The 10,073-nt window shown below is 36.7% G+C and overlaps 1 protein-coding gene across 1 annotated transcript; it reads right to left on the reverse strand.

Annotated features, from left to right (window-relative positions):
• Positions 1–3,897: 3,897 nt before the first annotated feature.
• LOC146577904 (uncharacterized) lies at positions 3,898–9,647 on the reverse strand. Its single transcript, XM_085267733.1, has 8 exons — positions 9,562–9,647; positions 9,181–9,272; positions 9,041–9,076; positions 8,495–8,761; positions 7,730–7,996; positions 4,441–4,551; positions 4,217–4,285; positions 3,898–3,965 (listed from the first exon to the last, which is right to left on the reverse strand). The coding sequence occupies exons 1-8, from the start codon at positions 9,645–9,647 to the stop codon at positions 3,898–3,900; spliced, it is 996 nt and encodes a 331-aa protein (XP_085123859.1).
• Positions 9,648–10,073: the final 426 nt, after the last annotated feature.

Here is a 10,073-nt window from a genome sequence, read left to right on the forward strand (position 1 = left end):
TGTATTAATTTCTGCTCTTTAATACCTACAAAAAATCAACTGGCATGGTGTCCAGTTGTGTGCCAAAATTGGACATTTTTGTACAAGGTGTGGATATTCATGTATTGACAGTGCTGTAATTTTTCACTGTTTCACTTTAGAAACATAAATCTTTGCACAGATGATGTTTATATTTTGGTTACTGAATTTCTGAAATGAAATGTGAACTGAGGCATATTTTTAAAAGGGTTATATGCTAAAAATTAAAAAAAAAATTACAGTCTCAGTAACTTTCTCAGTAACTTTGACACAGTAATATCTGCTTCAATATTTACACCTCTGATGAAATTTCACAAGTGTTAACTTTATTTTGATACCAAGATTGTAAGGACAGAGTTTGTTATTGCAAAGAAATAATCAATTAAATTTGGGAATTACATTTTCGAGCAGGAAACTCAGAAACCCCCTTGGGCTTAAGAGGTTAAATTTTACACCCTTCTGTCACCTTCATGGACAAAAACTGAAAACGCACAAAATCTGCCATAAATAAAATTGGCAGACAAGAATATATTTTTGTCTTTTTTTCATTAAGTTCTTAATCAACTTGAGATCTTTTCAAAATGATCAAATATTAAGAGATTTCCAGCAATTTTCAGATGATTTAAGATATTTTAAAATGACAGTTTAAACATTTTAATTATTAATTGTTTGTTGAAGTGTTTATTTTGCATATCGTTAGCTTCATAGCATAATTGCCTAAGTCATTTGACTAAGTCAATGACTTAGGCACTTATGCTATGAAGCTAACGATATAATACATAGTAGGGGCAAGGGACACTGGTGGTGATCCGAGTCTTGGACATGTCAAAGATCAGCAACAAAAATGATTTGATTGTAATGTTATTGTTTTGTGAAGTGCAATGGAGAATAATGCCCTGTTCATGTCCACTGAAACCACTTTTTTTAATCTCTCCACCAACACGGTATAAAACAATGCATTCTGTATTGTCAGCTTTTAATTTTAAGGAAAAGCATTTGACATTTTTTTTACTGTATTCTACCAGATTGAACCATTTTGCTACTGTAGGCCAATGCATGAAATTCTTGTATATTTGTCAGTTATATTATGGAGCCGTGTGTGTGTGAAACAATTTTCAAATCAATAGTTCAGATTACTGTACAGTGTTTGCTGTAAGTGCCCATTTATTTCAATTATACATTAAGTTTTATAATAAAGAGTTGCATTTATATTTTAATGTGTTCAAGTATGTTTAGTAATTTATATTTTAGTAATTTAGTAAGTTCCATTAAGAGGGACCCAACATATTTAAACATTTTTAAAAGTAACGCGATAGTTACTTTTCCTGGTAATTAGATATATTGTGATAATATTGTGACTCAGTTACTAACTTAGTTACTTTTTTGAAGAAGTAACTAGTAACTATAACTGATTACTTTTTCAAAGTAACTTGCCCAACACTGCTTACAGGACAGACACAATAAACATATGATTTAAAGAATATAATGCTGGACATTAAACAGAATATAAAGTATAAAGTATTTAATATGAGCTCAAATGTAAACATATACAGCAGTAATATTAATGCATCATGTGTAGTGACGTGTTTTCAAAGTGTTTGATTGCATTTTTTAAAAAAAGGAATAGTTTGAAAACTTCCTACACCACTTGCCATTACTAGCTGATAGTAAATAATTGGTGGTAACATAGTAGATATTTGTCTAACTACAGAATAATATTTTACAATTCTTCAGCCACTTAGTAGTGCCGAAGGTGAAGATTTCCATGTTGAGTGTAGCCAGACAGAGAAAATGATGTGTTTTTATTAGATCAAATTTAACTTGAAAATTGGTAAACAGTGAAGGAAGGTTTTTGTGCAACTGTATTGTAAAATAGCATACCATTAAATGCACTTGTCACCAGCATCAATTACAACTTAAATGAAAAAGGAAAGAGAAATTCTGAAGGTTTTTCCCATGTTGTGCAAGATTATGAGGAATAAATATCGGGAGTTATTTCTGAACAGCCTGCAGAGCTGTCCACAGCACAGATCAGGGTCATGATGCTCCCTGCTCTCTTATCTGCTATCAGTGAGGCCCAAGGTCTATATACTGTTCAGGTTGCAGTGTAAAACATATGTAAGGGCACTCATACTACAGCTAAAGCTAGTATGATTCTCTTACTCTTTGTTCCCTTGTGATACAAGTTTAGTAAGGTTATTAATAAATAGTTATATTATGGTGCATGACCCGCACTGAGTGTTGGGGCCACTTAACTGAAGCCCCTGCATCATTTTAGCCTTGTCACACTCTGCTATGATATCAGAAAGATATAAACATGAATGAAGTACATATTTAGTGTGGCTGATCGTCTTTTCCATCTGATGTACCAGTGAATTAGTCATCAGTGGTCTTAGAAAATTGAGCAACCATGGCTTTGTTCACTGCTACTGTACATGTATGATCAAAGATTGACACTGACTAATACAATGAAAAACCACACTTATCCCTCATGAAAGAGCCAGAAGCACAGAACAATTCAATATACTTATTACCACTTTATTTGCAAATGCATTGTAAATTTGAATGAAAAAAAATAGACATGAAATGCATGATACATTCAAATCCATACAGTATGTATGAATACTGTAAGTATTCTTCATTACTTTTGGGATAATGTAGAAGATCTTATGTGTAAAAATATTCTCATTGTATGTACTGTAACACAGCAACAGCTGAATTTAAAGCCACATTTCACTACATACACTACATATAACACCTTCCAAACTTTCTGTTGTGACATGAAATGTTATACAAAAGTTTTAATAAAAAAAATTATGATGACACTAACCAACTTATTGTACAATGTTAGGGAGAAAATCACAAACATTAAAAATGAAAACACTGGAACAGTAATTGCATGAAAATCTCATTAATGAACCTTTTAGAAATTTGCCTCCCTTAGAACGTGATTTAATAATGTTTGCGTCATCAAAACATTCCTACTGATATTTCAATTTTTTTTTTTACATCAAAGAGAAGTTAAAACATATATAATATAAAAACAAAACATCAGCGAAACATTTATAAAACATATTTCAGATGTTTAGCTATAATGTTATACCTAAATACTTCACCAGAAAACCTTATTTTATATTTGTGCCCATAGATTGTAACTTGATGGTCCATGAATGGTGGGAAATATGGGGGAATAGGACGTGGCAAAGGTCTGATGGTTGAGAATGACAATTAGACTTCAGTTATGAGGAAAGGAGAAACTCAAACTATTGTCACTTCTCATAGCTCACCCAGTTTGGGTAGAAAGAATCGGACCCACTGCACCCACATCACACCCAACTTCCTTCCAAGCCTTAGAAAATATGATGAAGCATATCTTGTCTTTGGCTTCACCTGGACAACGAAGATTTTCTTGTAAAACAAAAGGGGGTCTAGAAAAAAAAGTTTGGGAACCACTGAGTTATAGGAAAGGAGATGCTCATAGCTCACCCACTTTCGATAGAAAGAATCGCTTCCACAAGAAGGAGCCACTGGACCTACAGCACACAGGTCACCCAGCTTCATATAGAGCAAGGGCGGTAAAGCACAGATAAATTAATAAATTCACAATTCCAGATACATTCTGCTTTAAATGAGCACATTAGATGAATGCTCTCTTCCAGTGGATTCATGAACAACACTGAACTTCTGTAAAATATGTTCAAATATACTCTCAGTATGAAACAGCTCTGCAGTTCATTATTATTATAGGTGTGATCACATTCTTGTGATTACAATAATAATTAAATTAAAAAAAACCATTAGATTAAAATAATAATATTAGTATTGATATTAATAATAATCACTGTTACGTTCTAATCACGGCTTCCACAAACTATATATTCAAGTTGATACTGTACCATTTTGAGTATTTCCAGAGCCTCTGATTGTTTCATAGACAGAACGATCACCTACAAGTCAGAGAAAATGATTCACCACATAATGTAAACACAAGTATTCTTGTCAATAACATTTATATTAAGTTAAGATAAGCTTTCATGTCAGTGTAAGCACAAACATACATTGAAATTGGAAATTTTATTATTACTTAGAAATGTAAATGTTTAAATGTTGTTATTGTCTTAGCTTTGTTTAATTCAACAGTGTTAAAGCTGCAGCAGAGAAAAGCATCAGGATATTTTAAACAAGATAAAAAACTAACCATGAATGAGAGAGGAGTAGACTTGTTGTTGATTTTCATTCTGACTCACCCTCTGCTCATCGGCAGAACCTTTATTAAAAATTCAAAATAAGACACTAACGTTCACATAGTTTATTATGTTTTATATAATATTGTGAACAGTTTTCAGTTTTGGAATGTTGCATCTCCATATTTAAATATTTTAAAGAGTAAAATATGTAATATCAGAAGAAAAAAAGTCTCACATTTCTTTCTGTAGACCTTTTTGTACAGGAACAGGAACAGGAGGAAAATAAATATGATTCCAGGAATAAGTCCAGTGATCATCAGAACCGGAAATGGAGAACTCGGCACAGCTATTGCAAATAAGGAAAATGAACTGTTATGTTATTAAACGTAACCGAATTGCACAAAGTCAGAGTTAAGTCTTGAAAGTAAACTCCAATTTAAATATATAACAATATTATATAACCTCTTCACTGAATTTGGCACACTTGACAACCTTTTAAACACTGGCACCACTTGCTGTAAATAACAGTCATGGTTCCTTTTAGGTTTGTCAAGTGATTTATGTTTGTGTTGTGTTCTCTGTTTTTAGTATTTTTGCATTATTATTTTACCTGCCCAGTGTCACTTTTGTATATTTATCTTGTATTTCAGGTCTGATACCTTATATGGCTTCTTTATAGTTTATTTTGGGATGGGAAATGGGACATACAGTGGCTTGCAAAAGTATTCGCCCCCTTTGAACTTTTCCACATTTTGTCACATTACAGCCACAAACAGGAATCAATTTTATTGGAATTCCGCGTGAAAGACCAATACAAAGTTTTACAAATAAATAACTGCAAAGTTGGGTGTGCGTAATTATTCAGTCCCCTGAGTCAATACTTTGTAGAACCACCTTTTGCTGCAATTACAGCTGCCAGTCTTTTAGGGTATGTTTCTACCAGCTTTCCACATCTAGCGACTGAAATTCTTGCCCATTCTTCTTTGCAAAACAGCTCCAGCTCAGTCAGATTAGATGGACAGCGTTTGTGAACAGCAGTTTTCAGATTGCCCTGCCCTGTTTTGTTGCCCTGGCTTTATGTTTAGGGTCGTTGTCCTGCTGGAAGGTGAACCTCCGCCCCAGTCTCAAGTCTTTTGCAGACTCCAAGAGGTTTTCTTCCAAGATTACCCTGTATTTGGCTCCATCCATCTTCCCATCAACTCTGACCAGCTTCCTGTCCCTGCTGAAGAGAAGCACCCCCAGAGCATGATGCTGCCACCACCATATTTGACAGTGGGGATGGTGTGTTCAGAGTGATGTGCAGTGTTAGTTTTCTGCCACACATAGCGTTTTGCATTTTGGCCAAAAAGTTCCATTTTGGTCTCATCTGACCAGAGCACCTTCTTCCACATGTTTGCTGTGTGGCTTGTGGCTTGTGGCAAACTGCAAACGAGACGGGATAAAGGATAAAGGAGCAGGGTTGGAATTGTGACATTAAAAAAACAATAATTGCCAAAAGAAATTAATTATAAATGCATCTAAGACGTTTTTTACTGACTTTATCTCTCTTCCACGATGTTATTTCTCTGTCCAACAGCATAGGTTACAATTACATTATCATGACCAATTAGTGACAGCTAGCAACACTCATGGTGACTCTGGGCGAGCAGCAGAGATCTACAGCTCAGGTGGGGGAATCTGTCCATAGGACAACTATTAGTCGTCCACTGCACAAAGTTGGCCTTTATGGAAGAGTGGCAAGAAGAAAGCCATTGTTAACAGAAAACCATAAGAAGTCCCATTTGCAGTTTGCCACGAGCCACACAGCAAACATGTGGAAGAAGGTGCTCTGGTCAGATGAGACCAAAATTGAACTTTTTGGCCAAAATGCAAAACGCTATGTGTGGCAGAAAACTAACACTGCACATCACTCTGAACACACCATCCCCACTGTCAAATATGGTGGTGGCAGCATCATGCTCTGGGGGTGCTTCTCTTCAGCAGGGACAGGGAAGCTGGTCAGAGTTGATGGGAAGATGGATGGAGCCAAATACAGGGCAATCTTGGAAGAAAACCTCTTGGAGTCTGCAAAAGACTTGAGACTGGGGCGGAGGTTCACCTTCCAGCAGGACAACGACCCTAAACATAAAGCCAGGGCAACAATGGAATGGTTTAAAACAAAACATATCCATGTGTTAGAACGGCCCAGTCAAAGTCCAGATCCAAAGCCAATCGAGAATCTGTGGCAAGATCTGAAAACTGCTGTTCACAAACGCTGTCCATCTAATCTGACTGAGCTGGAGCTGTTTTGCAAAGAATGGGCAGGAATTTCAGTCTCTAGATGTGCAAAGCTGGCAGAGACATACCGTAAAAGACTGGCAGCTGTAATTGCAGCAAAAGGTGGTTCTACAAAGTATTGACTCAGGGGCTGAATAATTACGCACACCCCACTTTTCAGTTATTTATTTGTAAAAAACGTTTGGAATCATGTATGATTTTGGTTCCACTTCTCACGTGTACACCACTTTGTATTGGTCTTTCATGTGGAATTCCAATAAAATTGATTCATGTTTGTGGCTGTAATGTGACAAAATGTGGAAAAGTTCAGCCAAATACTTTTGCAAGCCACTGTAAATGAGCTCAGCTTCTGTGTACAGTAATAATCGAATATCACACTAGATTTGACGCCAGGCGACTGTGGAATGGACTGCGCTGCATCACTGACAACAAGAACGAAAACACAGGCAGTGTTCAGCTCACCGCATCTCTCACAGACGAGCTTAACAACTTCTACGCTCGTTTTGATGCAGACAACAAAAAGCAGATCCTCTTCCCTCAGGAAGACAGTGAGGCTGTAACTCTAACACTCAAAACAGAAGATGTGAGATGGTCAATCCTCACAAAGCTGTTCCTTGTTACCATCTGACAGGTGTTACAGGAGTCTGTCTGCTCAGACTACAAGACTTAAAAACAGTTTTTACCACCAAGCCATTCGACACCTCAACCACAACACTTAAACACACACAACACACTCAACAGGAGACAGAAACTGTCCTACAATTTCACAGGTACATACTACACTCTGCACTGGTCACCTCATTTTTATTAGTATTTTCATAAAAATAAAAACCCTTATTCCATGCAATACTGTACTAACTGCCACTCAAAAATGTTGTACTGCTCAGTTTCACTCCTGCCACTTTATCCCCATCCCAAACTGAAACTGATTTGTCTGTGAGTCCTTAATAAACTGGCCACTCTTTAGGGTGTTTTATTATCTTAATATGCTAGCCTCCTGTTGTAGCTGTCTGCAGGTGACTGGGGGTGCTGAGGATGGTAGCAATAATCACAGTCACAGAGTAGCATTATTTTTGATGTTTTTTCTTGATCATTGCTTCTTGTTAAATATATAGATAGATAGACACACACACACACACACACACACACACACACACACACACACACACACACACATATCTCTCTCTCTTTCTCTCTCTATGTGTGTGTGCGTGAATGTATATTTCAAACTAAATGACTGAACTCACAGGTTATCTCAATTGTGGCATCATCACTTATATCAGTGTAGTAAACTGGGTTTCCTCTTGTTCCTCTGCAGCTGTAGTTTCCTCCTTGAGATACTCTGATATCTCTGTTTTGTTGATCTCTGATTTTACCTTCAGAGGTTGTTTGGGTTTGTCTGAACCACTCGTATTTCCATCCATCAGAGCTCTGCACAGAGCAGGTCAGTGTCACGCTGCCCCCTACTGGTATGATTGTTGTTCCTGTTGTCAGTGTGGCCCTGGGTTTATCTGCTGTTGTGATAGAGGAAGAAAAATAAATAAATATCTGTGATTCGTTATAACAACACATGAACATTGAAAAACAATACAGTTTATATTTTTATTAGTTGATCTCTAAATAACCACAGCATAAATGTTTGTCTATTCTCTGTTGAAGGAAACACAATGATGCATTAAAATGTCTCTTCCTCATGTTTTGGTTTAGATAACAGAAACATCTTCACTTTAAACTTCATGAAGCTTTTGATGTTTCTTCTTTTCCTTTAGAAATGTAATTAAATTGAATTTCATCCATAATTGCTGTTGTTAAAACTCACACACCTGCTAATGATAAATTACAGAGTCTGTGAGTATTGTTGCACTGACTTTACTGTGAACGAAGTAACAGGTACAGTGATCTTGGTTAAAGTTCAAGTTTCAGTGACAAATTTAATTAAATGTTCTCTATTTTATAATTCAGTTGAGTATTTGAACAGGAATCATTTATGCTGTCGGTCACTGAGGACTTACCTAATACAGTTATAGAGACAGTACTACTGTTCTTTATATGACGTGAGCTCACCAAGCTACCAGAGCACTGATATTCACCACTGTAACCTGTAGATGTAATTTCTAATCTGTAGTCTTTGTCTGTGTTGTAGGCCACAAATTCTCGACCGTCCTTCCTGATTTCGTAATACCAGTCAGTGTCTTCTCCTTCATTCATGTCACATTTGAAGGTAACAAACTCTCCGATGAAAAAACTGGACCAGCTGGGTTCAATAGTTAGCAGAGCATCTAGAATCCAACACAACCACACAGTTAACAATCTGAAACACTTTTATGCACGAAACAATCTGTGACAGTATGTTCATACACTGTTCATATATTGTTCATATATATATTTTACTATTCAAAACACAAACTGTGTTTATATTCATAAATTATAAATTAGTGATGAACAATGAAATGAAAACAACAATGTGATGTGCTTAAGACTGATAACGCAGTTAAGATGAATCTTTACTGAATAAATAAAAAAAGAAAGAAACAAGAAAAGTAAAACTTCTCAGTCACCTTGAACATGTCCAGTGCAGAGTAGCGTACAGAGCACTACAATAAAGAAAAAAAAGTCAGACATTATCAAATAAAAGACACTCAAAATGTGTGTGTAGCTTGTCAATCATACAGATCATGGTAGTGTGTTTATGTCATACTTGAGTGTCTAAGGAGCTCGGTGAGAAAGTGACTGGACTTCTTTAGGATTCCTGAAGGTGTTTCATATCTTTTCTGAGAAGATTCTTCAGTTCTTCAGATCTATCTATCTATCTCTCTATCTCTATCTCTCTATCTCTCTCTCTGTGGTGTGTGTGTGTGTGTGTGTGTGTTCGTGTGAGAGTGAGAGGCTGACAAGTCTGGTGTGTATGTTTCTGTGTCAAGAAATGTACTTGATAATGAGGGTAGGAAGTCACAATAACACGCAGACAGAGATGGGAGAACTGGTCTATTTTCAGCCCTCAAGACTACCGAAGACCTGAGAGGGTTCAAAATTATTTTGAGGCCTTGCTTCACCCTATTATGTGGCCTACTGACAACACCTGATGCTAGATGGGAGTACGGATTCAGGCTCCTCGGAAGGGATCTCAAAAATGCATTCTAGGTGGCAGACTGTAAGGGATGCCATGACTAGAGTTTAAATAGCTGCATTCCCCATGTTTTGGTTTTAGAACTGTAAAAACTTCTCGGTTGAGAGGTGAAACATCTCCACAAAACTTCAAGTTGTCTTCTGTCCAAGCTCTGTAGAAACTCAAATATCGTAGACACATGCCCAGAACTGCTCAACCCATGGCGGAGAGCAGAGAGAGCATCAAAAGGGTAGAAAACCCAACACTAGAAATTTTATTGTGATAAACCATAACGCTGGTTGACTGATACAGCTGTCTCAGGGCCTCCTGGGGGCTGTGAAGTTAACCTCATGGTAGTGAAACCTAACCAAGGAATGATAAAAGAAAAGAAAAAGAAAAAAAATTCCACTCTTCTCCCCTCTGTTCTTTTTCTTTTTTCATTTTCTGAGAGGCAGTGGGGAGGTAGAGTGTACAGCCCTATCCGG

This window comes from Mchenga conophoros, linkage group LG3 (assembly GCF_057382185.1).
Source record: "Mchenga conophoros isolate Kocher_MC1m ecotype Shallow Benthic linkage group LG3, M_conophoros_male_GT1.1, whole genome shotgun sequence".
Classification (NCBI taxonomy): Eukaryota; Metazoa; Chordata; class Actinopteri; order Cichliformes; family Cichlidae; genus Mchenga; species Mchenga conophoros.